The sequence below is a fragment of the Belonocnema kinseyi genome, chromosome 3 (genome assembly GCF_010883055.1).
Source record: "Belonocnema kinseyi isolate 2016_QV_RU_SX_M_011 chromosome 3, B_treatae_v1, whole genome shotgun sequence".
Lineage (NCBI taxonomy): Eukaryota > Metazoa > Arthropoda > Insecta > Hymenoptera > Cynipidae > Belonocnema > Belonocnema kinseyi.
Genome location: NC_046659.1, coordinates 50,072,148 through 50,091,746, shown reverse-complemented (window position 1 = coordinate 50,091,746; position 19,599 = coordinate 50,072,148). Strand labels below are relative to the sequence as shown.

General features: G+C 29.5%; 1 protein-coding gene across 2 annotated transcripts in view; it reads right to left on the bottom strand.

Annotated features, from left to right (window-relative positions):
• The window catches only part of LOC117170177, a 44,174-nt gene extending 25,997 nt beyond the window's left edge, over positions 1-18,177 (bottom strand). The window contains exon 1 of one of the 2 annotated variants that reach the window (XM_033356756.1): positions 18,065-18,177. Coding sequence is in view for 1 of the 2 variants with exons in the window: in XM_033356755.1 (XP_033212646.1) it covers positions 17,856-17,922 (67 nt within the window). In the remaining variant the exon portion in view is untranslated. The other variant, XM_033356755.1, reaches the window with a different exon arrangement.
• Positions 18,178-19,599: the final 1,422 nt, after the last annotated feature.

Sequence of the window (19,599 nt, the reverse complement as noted above, 5' to 3'; positions counted from 1 at the left end):
TTTTTTTATTTATGTTCTACTTATGAATATTATACATTACATTTATGAAATACAAAGAGTGAAAATGGTCTGCTTGAAAGATTAATTTATGATCACGAAAATTAATTCCTGAGAAAAATGAGTAACCTACAAGGGTAAAAGAACTGTTTAGATTTTATTAATAAATTACAGGTGTGGGAGGACCTTTAGCAATATACAATGTGAGCTACCCTGTTGCTGGGAGGCGTTACTATGTATCGATTCAGAAAGCGTGTTACTTGGAGATAAACGTTGATAAAACTAAAAAAAAGAATGATTAGAAAATTAGAGCTTTCATATTTAAATGAATGTTTAACAATATGCAAATTGCAGCAATCAGAATTTTAAAGAATTTTTATTGCTTTGACCAATTTTTTTATTACTTTGGCATTTAAGCTTTCAAAATTGAACAATTTAATTTATAAGTATTATCTACATTTCAATAATTTTATCTAGAAAGCAAGTAAAATTAGAGAAATGCAATTTTTAAGCTTTCAAAATTATATTACATACTCTTTAGGAACTGACTAGTATTACGGGATCTTCCGTAATGTTAGCCCTGATCTAGCTGACAAGAGGGTTAGTTTCGTTAATTTACGGATAATTATACTAAAAAGTATAATTTAAAACAAGGTGCGTTTAAAATTGAATAATTTAAGATAGAAATAGTAACACTTGATCAATCTCAAAATTAAAACGAGTTTTGAAGCATATAAGGGAAAAGACAAAAAGACAAGAAGGGAGAAAAGAAGTGACATTGAAAAAATGTTTTAATTCATAGAAGATGTAGCCGTTTAAAAATAAAACAATAAACTATTTTAAAACATTATTTAAAGTCATAAAAGAAGAACACTATAATAACAATTTTTTAGACATTTTATTACTCATTTTTCTTCAATTCTTAAGATGTTTTAGAATAGAAAAATTCAAGAAAAAAGTTTAAGTTTCTTGAGAGTAAATCTAAATGAGAGTGCCTACATACAAGTACCAAACATTTTTCTATTTATATGGAAATTCCTATAAATGTATAGAGACTGTACGTAAGGGGCTATATGTATTCTGCCGTACAAACTAAAAAGATACGTAAGTCCAATCAGACTCGAACTGAGAAAATCGAGAAAAACTTTTTGCCCAAAGAACTTTAATATCGAATAAAATTTTGGATAATTAAGATACGCTACTTGGGTAAAAATAATTTGCTTTTTCATATTTTGAAATAAAAAATGGATTTTTCAAACAATTTCATTCAGAAAATGGACTTGAGATGTTTTACTAGTCGCAGAAAGTAAAAAATAGAAGACAAAAAGAACACAAAGTCACTTGCGGACGATGCCTTTGTCGAAGAGCTCAAGCGCAGCCTCAAAATACATACTTCAAAACATACGTATGGGAAACTGTGTATTTAGTGGCTGTTCCAAACTTACCCGAACGATCGCCGCTAGTCTATAGCGGAATTTAGACGGGACTCATTTCCCTGGGATTTCCGATCAGAGTCCAAGCTAATTCACAAGGCTAAAAGAAACGTAGGGCAATCGATTTTTTTCGTTTGTCAATTCGCGCCGCACTCGGTCACTTTTACAATGCAAAAAGACAAAGTTCTTTAGGTTCTTTTTCATGTGTATGCTGATGACGTATTGCCTTCCTTGTACAACTTTTGGGCCACGTAAAGTGCTTTGCGTATCTTTTTCTGTTGTATTTTTTAAATTTTTCGACTTGCCTTATTTATAAACAATCTTTTTTTGTAATAAATATCAATAATTAATAGATTTTATTAACATAGTTAGATGCAGCTTCCTCTTAAAAATCCAGAGATACCAAAAACTTATTTTTCATAGAAATTTCACTCATGTATCTTTTTGGTTTGGACGGCAGTATTGTATAGTCGCTTTTCCAGTTTCTTTTATTTCGTACACGGGAAAAAATGTTACTATCTTACAGAATTTTGTGTTTAAATTGAGAAAAATCGATTTGATGTAAAGGCATCATGGAACCAAAAAAATCTCCTTGACAACGAATTTTGAAAATATACACAGGATGAAGGAACCAATTGTCGAGGAATTAGGCAACCTAAAACTTTGCCATCTTCTTTCTTATAAATGGATATTCCTACCACTTTTGAAACTTATTTGGCTGGACAGTGAATTTATAGAACATCCATTTCTGTATTTGCTTTAAAAAATGTATAATGTGAAACAAAAATTGTAATAGAAATTAAATGTGTCGAAAACACTATTTCTCAAGGTGCATACCATTCGTTCGAGTGTTAGACCCATTTGTCGAGTGAATGGCATATCGTGGCAAACCTACCCTAAAAATTCAAAAATGTATAAAATTCAAATTAATTTATTTATCGTAATCCAATTTAATTGCCTAAACCTAATAGTAATAATATTTAAAAACAATAATTAAAAGTGTAAAAACACTATTGGCTAAATGCCTAAATAAGACATTTTCAATGTAGAGAATAGTGAGATATGTAGTTAAAAACTAACTTTTTATGAATTTTTGTTTAAATAAACAGGTTGATCATCAATTTTTTAATTGTTACTTACATAATCTGCCTAACCTAATATTTATACATATCTATAAAAGGAACATAAACGAGGAAATCTATTTCACCATTTCTCAAGGTCGAAATATGGATCGAAATTTGGAGCTTTGTCAAAAATTGTCCCCAATTAACCGATTATTTATTTAGAAAAAATCTAAATGCATTTTCTTCAAAAGATAATTATTTTTAAAAAGTTAGATTTATCCTAATCGTTACAGATGCATTTAAATATACAGATTAAATAAAAAAGTAACCAAATTTTAGCTTTAAAATTTCTAATCCAGCCAACCTAAACTATTAAGCAAATGGCCCGCCAATTTCATGAGGGACTCAATTAGGCATATAAAATTCGGAACGCAATTATCTTTTAATAATAAGGGGTTTTCAAATTCTGTCTATCCTCAACAATTGGTGCTTCCTCGATGATTGGTTCCTACACCTAGTGAAGATTTGCAAAATTTATGTTTTATGAAAGCTGTTTCTTTGCATAAACAATTTGGATTGCTATACTAATAAGATAGCTTTAATAATTTATTTATTGTTATCGTTTGAAGTTTGGAACCAATGCAATGATTTTTTAATTCATATAGAAACACAATTTTCATAAATTTAAGCAAATGGAATATCCATATCATGAGGTGTGAAGCTTTTTCAAATGAAAATACAATTCTATATTTTAGTTATGATTTTTTCAATGAGTGAAGTAACCTGCTGGTAACGATTGCTATTTTTTACATATATTTTATTTCTAACTGATATTTGGAAAATTAAATACAGATTCTTGGTCAGCAATTCATAAACTATTTTTGAAAAGTAATGTTGTTTTGTAAAAATATTTTCAGGTAATAGATTCGCTTTTTAAGAAAACTAGCTTACAAAATGTTCTTATTCATTATTATAATGAGAAATATGTAATAAGCACATTAAATTGAGGGCTACTATTCCAAATAGAAAATTCAATTAATTCAAGGCTTTCACTGTCATACCTTTAGTAGAAAGAGGAATCCTTTCTTATTCATGAGTAATTGAACAATGAGAAAAGGAAGAATATATTTATTGCGTAACGCTCTTTTTCGGTTTATTGAACATTCCCCCTCAGAATAGTGTATAGAAAGGATTCAGGCTAATTACTTATAAATAAAAGTGTAATAACTCTAAATTTTTAAAAATCTGTCTCAAAATACATAATTTGTGCACATTTGAATTTTTTTAAAAGTCAGAATTGTATTTTTAATTATTCAAAAAAACGTTGAGCAATACCTTTATAATTTTTCTTATTTTATTGTCAAGTGATCTATCAATCAGTATAAATATTTTAAATCTGATGTTTGTACAGTTTGATCTTTTTTTCAAACTTTCGGAATTTAATAAATTTCATATTAATTAGGGAAGTATCGAAAACTATTTTAAAATATCATGTATTGTATTGCAGTTAGTAAACAATACCCTCAACGGGAATGAACTAGGGTAAGAGCTCCAATTATTGGCACATCCCGAATTTTTGGCACCTATTTATGATTTCTCAAATTATCCTTTTTTTAAGCATGTTTTTCCTTAATAAATTTTATTTTATCAGTTTTACATATAACCTCTATGTTAATTATTCAACGCAATGAAGTATGTATTAAAAATAAAATAAATTCTTTTCGGTTTTTGGCATTCCAATTATAGGGCTAAGGTGCCAAGAACTGATGCTCTTACCCTACCCCTTCAATAGGATAGAATATATATTTTATGATTTTCCTAACATCTCGGGTAAAATTAATTTAGAAATTATAATATAAAAAAAATCGAAAACACGTGCAATGCCAAACTAAAGTAAAAAAATAATAATTTTAGCAGTTAAAGTTATTAATATATTGTGAAAAATGTGGGCTCTTATGTCCCTTGACCTCCGCCAATTTACGTTTTATGGTACTTGCGGTACAACAAAAAATTAGTCCAAGAAGAGGTCGGCAAGCAACCTCAAGTATGGGTTTAGTAGACAAATAGCAAATTTTATGTTTTATCGTCAAGAGCTTCAATTTTAATAATTACAAAGCGTATTTGGCAATAGTACAGAGTAGTGCCTTTAAATGACAGAGTAAGGTAAAACTAATGATGAATGAGTTAAGCAATTTAAACAACAAGCTATTAAGATCCGGAGTTTCCGCGTGTTACAAATGATTTTTTTTCAGTAATTACGATGGATTTAATCAAAACCTTTTAAATTGTAATTGAATTAAGTGATTAAAACTACAAAATTGGCCGCAATATCTGAAAAGCAAGTGATAAATATATTAGCAAAAATTAAATATGCGTAAACTTTTTGTAGACTATGTATATAATTGTTTGTTGCTTTGTCTTACGAATAATGAATTTAAATCATGTCAAAAACAGTTTTTGGCTCCAGCCATTCATTATACAATTTAGTGGCTAATTACTGTGTTTCAAAATGAGTAATCTATAAACTGATGTGGCCAACGGAGTGGTTAAATATTGTATTTCAACATACTTCAATGGCCAAGCATACAATCATTGCCCTATGCTAATCCGAGGGGCAATTCACTATAAAACCAGACGAAAAAACGAAAATTGGCCAATGATTGCATTTGATTTCATGTTTTCATTTTGTATTTCATACAATTTCATACGATTGCTTCTTTCTTATAAGCTAAGTGTGATTTCATTAGTGATATGAGACTAATTTCAATGAACACCCGACTCGAAATATAGGCCCTACTTTGACGCTCCAAGTGGAAGTATTTTCCCTACTTTGCGGCTGTTTATTCTACTAGCTCCTACGTAGCCACTCCTAAAGATATTTTCATTCTATTTTGCTTCTGTATAAGGTTCAGCCCCTACATTGAAGGTCTTGCCTCTATATTCTTGAGTTTTACTTATGTCTTATTTAAAGCTCCATATTCTCCGTAGGATTTTTAAATTTTCTTTTAACGCTCTTAAATTTTAACGCACAAAATATGTGGCCTCATTGCCTCTACGCCTGCGCCTTCGTGACAGATACTTTGTTGTTTTCTCAAAAATTCCATCACCAGAGTTTGTAAAAGCAACAGTTTAATTCGTTTTAAATAATAAATATTAAAGTGACAATATCGAAATGGCTTTAAGCGGAAAGAAGTTTGCCCTAATCTGGTGGCCTTAAGCAAAAGGAAAAATGCAAACCAGCGCTAAGATTTTAAAGATAATTTGGACCCAAGTGGGGAACCTTACATAACGACTTCGTGAGGTTCATCGCTTGGGGTGATTGCTAGAGAGATTGATTAGCAACCTGGGTCGGAGCAGTGTTGCGGAACGAACGTGTTATTTACTTAAATAGCACAAGAATTCTGGATCAATCTGAAAAATCTCTATCCCTTCCACACACTACTCCTTTCCCCCACCGAGTGAGTCACACCTACCCCGAAAGGGAAATGGCTTAATGGTGTAATAATAATAATAATAATAATAATAATAATAATAATAATAATAATAATAATAATAATAATAATAATAATAAAGAACCCAGATCCAAAACCCCCCAAAAAAGGTATTAAATACACGAGAAGAAACGTCAAAAGAAAAAGGTAAGAAGGATTCAAATCTTTTGTATTGAGTTTTTTCTGTACCACAAAAAGTAACTCCAAATTAGTTACCAGAGATTCTGAAGAAATAGATTTTGCTTCCGCACAATTTTCTTTTGAATTGAAGAATCACGAAATTCAATGATTTCAAATTTAAAATTTCAAAATAGGACAAGGTCAAAACCTTAAAAATTGAATATTTTAAGATTAGATCATTAAAAATAATTTATACTTTAAAGCGTTCAAAACTAAATAATTAAAAATTGCAAACTTTTGAATTTGAACAATTATAAATTCAAAGCGATCAAGATTTGGGAATTTTATATTGAAAAATAAATTGAAACTTTCAAAGTTGAAGCTACTCAAATTCTAGAATTTAAACTTGTTATTACAGAACATAATCATAATTTGAACTTCAAGCTAATTAGGCGAATTGTTATAGAATCAATGAATGAATCGAATTATATTAAACAAACTTTCAAACTGAATAATAATTTCAAATGGGAAATATTAAAAATGGAAAAAAATCTACTCCAGAACCTTGAAACTTAAAGTTTTCGAACTTCATTTTAAACTGACAAAATTTCTATTCAACAAAAATTGTGATATCCAAACTTTTTTATGATCAAAAGCTTTAAAATTTCAATTAATTGTGTTATATTCAAATCACATAAAAAATAATCATTTTTAAGTTGCTAATTAAACTTTCCGAAATTCAATCAATTATCTTCACATTTTAAAACATAAAAAAAATATAATTTCCTTTAAAAAACAACATATTTCGCTCTCGATCAATTCTGCGATTTCAAGTGTATAGGACCCTGATGATTTCAAATGGATTCGGTCAGAGATGATTGTTATTCGTACGTTATTCTCCAAAAAATCGACGTTGATTACAGTTTACTTGTAACCACTTTTAATAAGATCGCCGATGGTTATAAATATATAACAAAAATTTGAATGTAATATGTGCTTCAAATAAAAAGTTGTTTCTTTAAAATGTAATATTTTTAAACCAATTTATTTCTATATGCCGAGGGGTCAATCACTTCAATCTTCCTGATACATTTACTAAATATTGCCATACACGTATTCTTTCAATATTTTTGGTATTCTTAATATTCTGTATAATCTCAAATATTCTTGATATTCTAAAATATTCCGAAATATTCACAAATATTCTGACATATGCCTCAATTTCCATTTGCGCTCTACCACTTTTTAAATGTTTCAAATTATTTTTAAAAATTTCAAGAAATTTCAAAAGAGTTTATGTATTATTGTGTAATTACAAAATATGTTCAAGTGTTTAAAAGGATTTTAATGAATTTCAAAATAATTTAACGGGATTTAAAAATTCTTTTAAATTAAAAAAGTTTAAAGTTTATGAATAAAATATTACGAAGAATTTAAAATACTTTTTAATAAATTTAAAAGAGTTTAAGGATCTTCATTTAATTCGAAAATATGTTTATGTATTTAAAGATATTTTCAGGAGTTTCAAGGGATTTAACGGGAGTTATTGTATTGAAAGAATGTTTAAGTTTATATTTGAATTTCGAAAGATTTCGAATTATTTAAAAGAGTTCACGATATTTTTAATGAATTTAAGGGATTTTAAGTAATTTTGAAGAATTTTTAATGAATATTGGTAGAATTTAAATGAGTGTTAAGATTTTAAAGTAATTTTAAAATATAAATAATGTTCTTGAATTCTTCAAAGTCCGTTAAATCTTTTGAAATCTTCGGCAATTTGTGGAAATCCTTTAAAATCTATAAAATTTCTGAAAATATATGATTAATTTTTTTAAATCTTCAAATATCTTGAAATATTTTTGGATTTAGTTTAAATCTTGTTTGAGCACATAAAATATACAATCATAATTTGTAATATTTCTAAAATCTAAAATCTTATAACATACATTATTATAAGCGTAGCAATATTTTTTACAGAATGGGTCACAAAAATTTGCAGACGGCTTTGCACAGCTGTAGGTTATATTTTAGATTTTTGTTTCATACTTCAAGCTATAGGCTAGCCGAGAGGCGTTAGGCATGCGACACTGATAGGGTTCGAACCCCCGCGGCGAATAAAAACTTTCATAGCGTGCGATTATAAATAGCGTAGTGATTGTGTAATAGTTAAATATTTCTGTGCTTAAACATGTGAAAAAATATTAGAGTATAGTAGTAATAATATAATAATATAAAAGATTAATTTTTTTGGGCCGAAACATTGGTTATAATTTTATATAGCGTATCCTCTACTATAGAATTAGTTTTATAAAATTTAATGGATATTTTTTTTCGTGTGCAAAATAACTTGAAACATTACGCAAATGTCAGTATGCCTTCTTCTTACTCCATTTTGTTAATTTTTCGTCTAATAATTTTATTCTGTACAGGAAGGTAAAGTGTGGAGCAATAAATCAGAAGCCAAAACTAAGCATCAATTTTGACGCCCCAAATGGAAGATTCGGAAATTTGTGCCCATAAGAACGCTAAAGTAGGGGCAAAAATCGTATGGGAATATCCTATACTTTACATCTATAGACCCTACCAATATTAGCGTAAAGAGTGTCAAAGTAGGGCCTATATTTCGACTTGGGCACTCTCTGACTTTCCATTGACTGATGCCGACTTCTATAGATTCGCACTGACTGCTCTCGACTCCGTCTGACTCTATCTGATTTCACGCTGACTGCTCGATTATTGCTCGCACGGGCCGCACTTACACTGAGAAAAAGATCTGTTTGAATCAAGTATATTATGCTTAAATCAAACATATTCTTTCTTTGTTATACAGTCAAACATACATATGTTTGATTCAAACAAATTTTCTGGTTGATGTCACATTTTTGATTTAAATATACATTTTGTTTGAATGAAATAAAACTCTTGTTTAAGTTAAACGTCTTCTCTGTTAAATTAATTGCAGCTTTTGTTCGATTTAAATAAAATTGCATTTTGATTTAAAAAAGGAACATGTTTTCAATAACCCATGTTTTTCGCTATAGTGACTAATAGTTGTAGGTTAGTAGACACTTTAAAAATCTTGTAGCTCGAAATAAAGCCTTAAATCTTTTGAACAGGGTTAAGAATATAGGAAGAAAATAACTTTTCTTTCAAATTTCAATTAATCGCTGGATAGGTCCCAGGTTTCCAGCAATTTTCACAAAACATCTTACATATATGCCTGAAGTTACTCAGAAATAGAACTGGCGATGGTCTGGAATTGGTAGAAAACCTTTACTAACTCGCCCAATGTAAGTTGCAAATTTCCAAGGCTCCGCTTAGGTACAGCCTTTACATTACAGCTCACACACTCCGCGAACAAACACGCTGACACATTCAATGATTCAACCATCATTTTGACTGCCTAAAACTAAGTCACACTGCAGGGCCCCTAAACTGAAGCGGATGCACAAAGAACTATTATTTGTTTGAATCAAACAAATACGTTCTTTAATCTAAGTAAAAGAAGTTTAAACAAAATTATTCTTTGGCTTCATGAAATCATTAATTTCAATCAAACAAATCGTATCAAACAAATAATTTCTTTTATTTAATGTGTTTCAATATCTTTCATATATTGAAATTAAACAAATGTTTTCTAACTGAAATAAAGAAGGTGTGTTGAATGAAAAATATTTTTTCAAACAAACATCTAATTATTTGTCTTGTATCTTGCATAATTTGACCGAAAAATTTAATTTGTGAGTTTTCATTATTTTTTGTGCCATTAAAATTTGAATTTTCGATTTTTGAAGGAAATTAAAAAAGTTGTAATCATAGTTCTGTAGGGCATTAAAAAAGCAACGTTTTTCTGCTCTTGCCTTTTCTTATATCGTGCGTTTTTTGGCTTAAAATGTTCAGTTTCGTTTGTTATCTTGAAAATAAGGGTAAGTAAATTTTGAAAATAGCTGGATAATGAACTTTTCCTTTCCTTTTAGGCCTTAAAAATATGCCAAAGCTCAATCCAATTCGATCACTTTTCTTAAAGTTATCGTCCCAGGAGAAAAGATTATGAATAACTTATATACAGTGTGAAGTATTATATAAAATATTCATTTGTTTTATACATTTTTTATATAAAAAATGAATATTATATACAATACTTCACACTATATATCTATGGTCCGCACGAAGTCTGGCACCGTTCAGCGCTTGACGAACACAAACACCGTTCAACGCTCGTAGCAAAGTGTAGCACGGTTCAAAATTCCTTAGGCTCTTCCTCAAGCTTGAAAATTAGCCCATGTATTACTCTGACAAGTTTTTCTGCTACAATTCTGAATTGTATGATTTCACATTTCAACTCTTCTCCGATTGTGCGACAAAAAATACTGAAATAAAAAGATGCTGGGCCCAAAATTTGAAACTGTTGAATGGGAAAAGTATGGAATCTACATTTATTTTATTTCCATTTTCTTATTCATTTCATTTATTCATTATTTCATTCATTCTTTCATTTAATCATTCATTTATTCTTTCATTCATTTCATTATTTTAATTTCATGGTGGCAAGTTTAAATTGAAATCATAATTTTCCTATCTTTTTTCTTGAATCTTTATTTGTTTCAAATACAACTGCTTGCGTCACAATAAATGTGTTGTTTTGGTCAGAATTGATGAACTATTTTGTTTCAAGATTCACATCATTTGGTTCAATTTCATTGCTTTCCATTCGAAAAATTAAAATATTATTAACAGAGAGCGGAGGAGCCTTCTTTTTCGAGTTGGGGACCTAGTCATAGAATTATAAAATTAAATGGCACAATGTATACTGCTTATACTATGTTAACATTTAACAAATATCATAAATATATTTCCAATCGATTTATAAGATGCAGTGTTTGCGAAATAAATCCATACTAATAAATTTTATTACCACCCCCTCCCCCCACAGCGCCCCAAATATGAGCCAAAAATAAAAAACTTCATTTTTACGTTCATTACAGTTAATTTTTAGCAAATATCCGTCGTCGTTTTCATACAGATAATTACTAGTGGACAATTTCAATATTTCCCATTACTTTTTAAATTACACTCCATCTTGTAAATCGATTGGAAATGTATTTATAATTTTTATTAAATCTTAACATAGTATAAACAGTACACATTGTGCCATTTAATTTTATAATTCTATGGCTAGGTACCTAACTCGAAAAAGAAGGCTCGTCCGCTTTCTGTTAATAATATTTTAATTTTTCGAATGAAAAGAAATGAAATTGAACGAAATGATGTGATTCTTGAAGCAAAACAGTTAATCAATTCTGACCAAAATAACACATTTATTGTGACACAAGCAGTTGTATTTGAAACAAATAAAGATTCAAAAAAAAAGTTAGGAAAGTTATGATTCTCTATGATTGCAGAGTTTTCAATTTAAACTTACTACCATGAAATTAAAATAATGAAATGAATGAATGAATGAGTAAATGAATGAATAAATGAAATGAATAAGAAAATAGAAATAAAATAAATCTAGATTCCATACTTTTCCCATTCAACAGTTTCCAATTTTGGGCGCAGCATCTTTTTATTTCAGTATTTTTTGTCCTACAATCGGAGAAGAGAGAAAAAAGGTGTATCCAGAAATTTAACGGATTAACCGATTTTCTTCTTTCTTTTTTTAATCACCTTATCGTTATGTAATTAAAAGAATTCACAGTATTAAAATAAAATTCCTTAATATTTGCTAATTTCTTTCAACCGACTGTAATCTCTAACAATAGGAAAGTTGAGTGAGGCATGACAGGCACTCAATCTAAATTCTCAGCTCGATCCTAGGCTTACGATGTTTTAAGTATCGTCGAAAAAATGACACTCTAGACCACCCGCTGTTCCATAACCAGCCAGAGGGCCCACGAACTGTGTTCACTATGAGTACACTCATGGTGGCGGTTTGCTACTTCCCAGGTGCAAAAAATGCATCAATTTTCAATTAATTGCAATAAAACAAGAACCAAGCCATTTTTTGAAAAACGAGCTCTGAGAGCTTCTGAATTTAGGCATTTATAATCTGTGGTTGAAATATGAAATCATACAATTCAGAATTGTAGGAGAAAAACTTGTCAGAGTGAAAAAATGTTCCAAAATATGAACTTTCGATTAAACAGCCGATATAAATTTTAATTTTCAACTTTTTAATTATTTTATAGGTTTATTCTTCCCTTTAATACATAAGTAATCGAACAAAAAAAACCTTTTTTATATCAGCTGAATGAAAAAAAATTTGGACAGCTGCAGCAGTTTTCGATGCCTCAGAGCAGACGCTTGAAGAAATATTCTGCAGGGTCGCCATTTTGTGAAAAAAAAGAAAAAATCAAATGTTTTTTTACACTTTAACAATGTAAGAAAAGGATGTTAAAATTAATAAATGATCTAGTTATTTTATCAACTTAAAAAAATGGATTAAAAATGATTGATTTTACCCTTTCTAAAGGTATCTCCCCCCTTAAAGAAGGGTAGCACCAATCCTCGAGCACTCGCGACGCTAAGCACTACTCGCGGGTGCTCGCGAAGATTAGCATGACTCTCAAAACTCCAACGAAAAGTAGCACCGTTCGTAGACAGTTTATTCAGTGCTCACGAAGAAAAGCACGCCTCGTAGAGCGCTGGCGAAAACTAGCACCACTCGCAAAGCATGACTCGCTGTTGCTTATAAAATTAATTCAAATTCATCTAATAAAGTATTGTCAAAGTCTATTATTAATACCAATACTTTCAAATAACAGTCCGTACGTTATTTAAAAACTTTGTTAATTTGACGAGTATTTTATTTGAATAACAAAACATTAAAAGCCTTTTATTTAAAAAAGCCATAGTATTATTTGAGCTTTTTGTTGCATAAAAATTAAATTTGATGTTAAATTTAGTCTCTGACATACATTTTAAAGATATATTTTTTCTACAAAATTCAGATTGCACTAATTTACAGATAAAAAACTCGTAAATTAAAAACACAAACACCTGTTCAACCCTTTTTCAAGTTTTAAAACAATCAAAAATGGTCTTATACTCATTTTACACTTTGTAAGTTATGCTAAGTTTCGCCAAAGCTGTTTAAGTAATGCTACTCTTCGTTAGCGGTGTATTAGTTGTACCAGGCTTCGTCATCGCTCGCCGAGTGGTGTTACTTTTCATTAGCGTTAAGGGGATATTCTGGTCTAGAATTTCAAAAAATTCGATTTTTTTTGCATATTTTCAAAGCTTAGACTTTTAAGAACATATCCTTAAAGGAAATTGTCCAATGTATGGAGCTGGAATGGCTGATTGATAAAATGTAAGTACAACGCACTAATTAATGACTTTGACTGCCTGAAATTTTACTCACTTCTTACGCGTTTTTCTCGAAACTACTTTTTTCGACACGGCCACCATGATATCTCAAGTTGTAGCCAACCGATTTACTTGAAATTTGGTGTGAACCTTCTTTATATAATCCTTTATAGCCCCTATCAGCTTCATGTCAAAATGTTGGTTTTTACTATTTTTAAAAAATTCAAGAATTTCAAAAAAAGGGGTAAAAAAATTTTTTTGATTTCACACAGTCGCAATTTTGTAAAAAAAACTTTTTCATGTTCCCCGAGATAGAGGCTGTAACGTCATCCTTACTGATTAAGAATTTCTTTTGTTTTTTTCAGATCACCAGGAGGGTTGGAATCATGGTGGCCAGGATGCGCCGTTTTTTTCACACCTGTCTGCCGCCCCTCTAACTTTTTTAATTTTCAAATTTTTTTCTGTATTTTATAAATATTAATAAAAACATGGTAAAAAAATGGATGGTAAAAATATTTTTTGCTTTTCGTTTAAATTCAATATCAAAAAAACGGTCGAAAATCGGGTTTCTAGACCAGAATACCCCCCTAAGCGAGTTGTGCTACGCTTCGTCATCGCTCGCCGAGTGGTGTTTTCGTCCGCGTTAGCGAGTTGTGCCAGGCTTCGTTACCACTCGGCGAGTTGTGCTTCTTTTGGTCAGTCTTCTTACGGACCATCTATATAAACTACATATAAGTTTTTCGCCTAGGGTGCCTACAGACTACAGACAAACAGGCAGACTACAGACACTTTTGTAAAAACTATTTTTTTTACTCGGGGGGTCTCAAAAAGTGGAGATTTAAGGAAAACCGCCTAATAAGTCAAATATTACATAAAACTAATACCTTCTCATTAGGATGAGAATTTAAAAATGTCTCTTGGAACTTTTTTCTATCTCACGTTCTTGTGGCTATATTTGCGAAAAAATTTCTAAAATCTTGTAAGATTGAGTTTTTTCTCGATAATAAAATTTTAGGGTGTCCTGAAAAATAGGGAAGTACGTAATTTTTTATTTATATTTCTTCATTTATATTGTAAAAATTTCATGAACTATTACGCAAAATATTGTCAAAACATCTTTCTAAATACCGATTAGCGCTATTCGTGACCTGTGTTCGGAAATGATAACTCTAATGATCCTTTTATCAGCATTAAATAACACAAACTGAATTATTAACGTATTTATTGTCAAAACAACTTCGAAAACACCGACTTTTGTCAGTGAGCAGTTTAAAATTGTGAAACTAAAAAAAGAATTAATTTTACTCTTGTAGTTTATTTGAAAAACTTTAAATTTCGATGAATTTAAGGAATATAATTGAGGTGGTAAGAGCGACAACTAAATAAAGCCTACTTTGGTCAAAAATCGTTTTTTTACAGTTACGAGTACTTTAGTTCTTGGCCTATCGATAAATGTTAGAAATAAGTAGAGAAACAAATTTTATTTTGCCACAAATGTGGTTAAAGTTAAGGTGGTTGTTGAGAAATGATTATGAGCACTGTGCAAAGCCCATTTTGTTTTTTCTCCCTCTTACTAAGAGAAATAGTGATGAGGATAGAACTTTCATTTTATGTTTTTTACAATGTTTACAATGTTTACACAGTTTACAATGTTCTTGCAAAGTTCAAACTTGAAAAGTTGAATGACCTAACTTCAATAAATTAATAACTTAATTTAGTTGTAAGCTAAATTTTTTAAATTAGAGTATAATCATAATGACAATTGGAAGCGTTAGAAATCGATAAGCGAAATGTAATCAGAAAAGTTGAAGCTTGCATGGATTCGAAATTTGATTTGTTGCAAAAATTTTAGTGTCCGACAGTTTATAATTATCATCTCAAATTCCACATAAAAAATATATATATTTTTTTTAACCTAGACTGAATTGAGAACAGGGTTAGTCTTTGAATTTTTCTTTTAAGAAAACGTCATGCTAAACTATTAATATAGAGGAAGGTCTGCGAGAAATACTAATATATTGTTTATAACATAAAATTCATTAAAGAGTGTCGCTTCATGTATTTTTAACAGTCTCTGCTGTTACTTTAGCTTTGTCCGTAGCCATTTCAAACTCGATTTTATATAATGTTAATATTTCATATGATTATGAAAAATAAATTAGAATATTCGGTGAAATGAGTATTTCAAAATTTTGCAAGTATATCATGAGTCATAAGATTATAATAAATAACATAATTATTTATAACAAATATAAGTAAATCACAAGATGAATTCAATTTCTGCTAATAAACTTTTGCGTTGCGGTGTTAAACATTAAGAGTACTATTCGTCGAATGTTTGAGCTAAGGGAACAAAATTTGTGAGTTGACATCCGAACTCGCATCCGATAAAAGAGAAAAAAATTGCTTTGAAATGTTTTAATATTTTGTATTCTCTTTTTTATTTTCAAATTTAAAAAAATTTCTATTCAGCGTGGATATTGGACCGAGAAACCGGGAAACCCGAGAACAGACCATGCATTTTTTGAGGCTGGGAAAAATCGGGAAATGACAGAGAATTTATTTTTTGCCCGGAAATTTGAGAAATTTCTAGACAAAAAATCGATCTAAAATATGCAAGCATTAAACCAATTCAATTCAGAAGATTTGAATTAAGAAAAATAACCGTTTTTTAAATATATAACGTGCAATATATGACTGATTATATTCAAAAATAAATAATTTAAAACTGAATTGTTGGGAGCCTTGAATCGTTAAAATTTCAAAAGACTAAATTTAAACTTTGAACGTCACAATTGTAATTGTACTATTTTTAATTTTTCGAAATATTTACGTAAAATTTTTGAGTTCTGAAGTATAAATAACAATTAAACAATGATTAATTTTTGAAAATTCCATTGAGTTTGAGAGATATTTATCATTTTTGAACTAATTTCAACTTGATTTAAAACTTCAAAAGATTTCAAAAATTTTTAAACAGAACGTACATTTTTTAAGAATACAATTTTTGAAGTCACTTGTGCGTTTTGAAAAGTTTTAAACTAAACAAAATTGTTCGAAATTCCTGGAAAAATTTCAAGCTTAAGAGATATTTAAACGTTTTTTAAAAACGTACGTTTTTAAAGATTTTAAACAAAAAATGTATAAGGTTTCTGAGCGTTTTAAAAGGCTTCAAAAGGATAAAAAATTAGAATTTTGAAGAAGATTAAAAATTATTTTTATTTCTGAAGAATTAATTTTAAGAGAATATTTTTAAAAAATTGAAAGGATTTCCAAATTTGTCAAAAAAGAATCTGACAGATTTAAAGGCAATTTTTTAACTTGGATAAATTTTTAGATAATTTTAGACAAATGTAGAATGATTTTCATAAATGTTAAAAAGTTTTGTAAAAATAATACAGCAATTTTCTCAAGATACCTGGGAAAATTTTAAATCATTTTTTATTTTGAAAAAATAGTTTTAATATCATATTTAAAAAGACTTCAAAATAAACACAGGTTTTGATAAATGAATAACAATTATACATTTTTTCGGCATGAAATAAAATAAATTTATCTTGTAATATAAAAAATGTTCAGTTAGGAAAAAATTATAATCGTTGAATTGTTATTGCTTCTGACATGAAATTGTTGAAAATGATATAATTTTGTGAATTTACAAATTTTTGTATTCATTCTTTAATTTAGAGGATTGAATATGTCAGCGTGGATCTCAATTTTTTACATCTTTGAAATGTGTCAAAAGCTTCAATATTTTATACGCGCAAATAATTGTGCGTTTTAATAAAAAAAATTGTTAAGCGTTCATTCTAAAAGTTTAAAATTTAAAATGGTTCGTCTTTGAATGTTTTATCTTGAAGTTCAGTTTTTAGAACTTCAAATGAAAACATTTTTTGTTTGGATTATTTAGATTTTTAGATTCAGACTATGTTTGATTTTTAGATTTTTGCTACTACTTTCCGAGGTCGTGCCTCGAGTTGAAGTGGAGGTAAAAATCTCATACGCTTTAAAATGGTTTTTTTACGAAACTTTCTCGTTCCTTTTTTGATCGAGTATTGAATTTTCAAGTCAGCAATGAAAAAAATTATAAAAAAAGCTAATCGTTTTGTAGAGTACACAATTGCACATCGTCAGTGTTAGAACCTATTCTACAATTTCATTCAGGCTTTTGCTAACGATAACTGAAAAGAGTCGAGTATTAGGGGTGTGTAGGAGAGGTAGGAAGGATGAAAGTATGAAAAAATAGCTTGCAATCCGTCTGCCTGCATTTCCGTTTCACATGTGGGTGGTTTAACGCCAAACGTGAGGATACGAGACGGGAGGGAGCTATTCATGGGCGAGTGTGCGTGAGTGAGATGTTTGAGATTTGAGATTATTGTCAGGGTTAATTGCATATGCAGTTACAGTAATAATACAGGAGGGAGACACATTAAAAGACTTACATGAAAATAACTGTAAAATATAGTATACGAAGGGGATTTTTTTCCAGTGTGCTTGTTGACGCGGCATTATTGTTGGATGTCTTCAACTGACGAATTAAAATTTACTTCACTACGAAATTAAATTTAATAAAAATGTGCGACTATTTTATACAGTGTGTGCCTTTAATCTACGCAACTCCGTGCCGAGTCGGCGCTACAACTGGAACTACCTTTTCGATCGCTTCGTTCTTCGGCTCCGCCATCCCATCATAGGGGTGAACGGGATCTAGAGTGGAAACATGGAACTTGAAACACCCTCGGAAAATGGCCTTTTAGCGCCATCTCCTGCAAAAGGGGATCAGAGACGAGGAGTATCGACAGGACGCTTTCAGAGCACACTGTAAAAACTAGGAATCGATTTGGTACTAAATTTAGTACTAAGGAAATTCACCAGACAGAACAATCTCGCAATAGTTTGGTCAATCAATCTGATATAAGCAGTTAGATTTTTGTATCGAAGTAAGACTGGATTTGATCATCATTTTTCAACAAACAAATGTGATCAAACAAAAGCTCAACTGAAGGGTGGCAGTACAGAACTAGATAATCAATAAAATCGGAATCTTTCAGGCTAGCCAAAAGTCATTCTATAAAGTAGAAATCACCATCTCAAAATAAAACTGAAGTCTACTCCTGAAATGCTGCTGAATGTATATTTTTCTGAAAAGAAGGTTTGATCAGAGAAAATTATATATTTTTGCGGAAATCGATGTGTTCTTACTTCTGAGATATTCATTTTTTAAATGCGGGTGAAACATATTTTGCCTAGATTTACCTTATTTCGACACCCTAGGTCTTGGGCTGGTTTTGATTTCAAAAAGTAATTAAAGTATTATATTTCTATATTAGTAATGACACGAGGTATCGTTTAACGTTGAAGTACCAGCCATTTTTGATTACCAACAATTTCTTATTTTTGGCCCAGGATTGAGCAAATTAAATTTATATTAGCCGTAATCATAAACAATAATAACAAATTCATACCTAGAGACATACAGAATTATTATGTACTTCAATAGTCTATTTTTTTTTTAAACTTGACGCCATTTTTATTTCATATGTTTAGTTTCGAAACTCTGGGTGAAATAAATATGTTTTTTCTCTTAAAACTGTAATTATTAAGAAATTTCATAAATATATACGTACTTACAAGTATAAGTTTCCGAAGGTTTTTATTCACTTTAATTTAATTATTTCCTTTATTTCATTATTATGTATTCATCGATAAAAACGTCTTTAAACTTTAAAGTTTTGCAACTCTTTTCATTTTATTATTAACCTATTTCCATATTTAATTCCCTTCTAAATCGTTTTTTCATTCTCCAAAAATATATTTTTTTAATGCTTCCTTTCAATGAAAAACTTGCTTTTCAAACATTTCCAATAATGAAATTTATTTTTCACCAATTTGAATGATTTTGTTAAAAAATTTAAAGATATTTTAAATTGAGAATATAAATCAAAAATTCCATTTTTAATTCAATTCCATTCACTTTCATTTTCTTGTTTCGGAATGTAAATGCTTATGTATTATGTATATATTAATGAATTCATTAACAAAACAGGTTTTATTGAGAAAAATAGCAATCATGCGGAAAATCCGAGTTTTTCTTTAAAAAAATCTATTCAAGATATTTATTTTGGCAAAGTTAAAAAAATTTTGAAAGAAATTTAATATTCAAATTCAGACGAAATTAAGAACAAA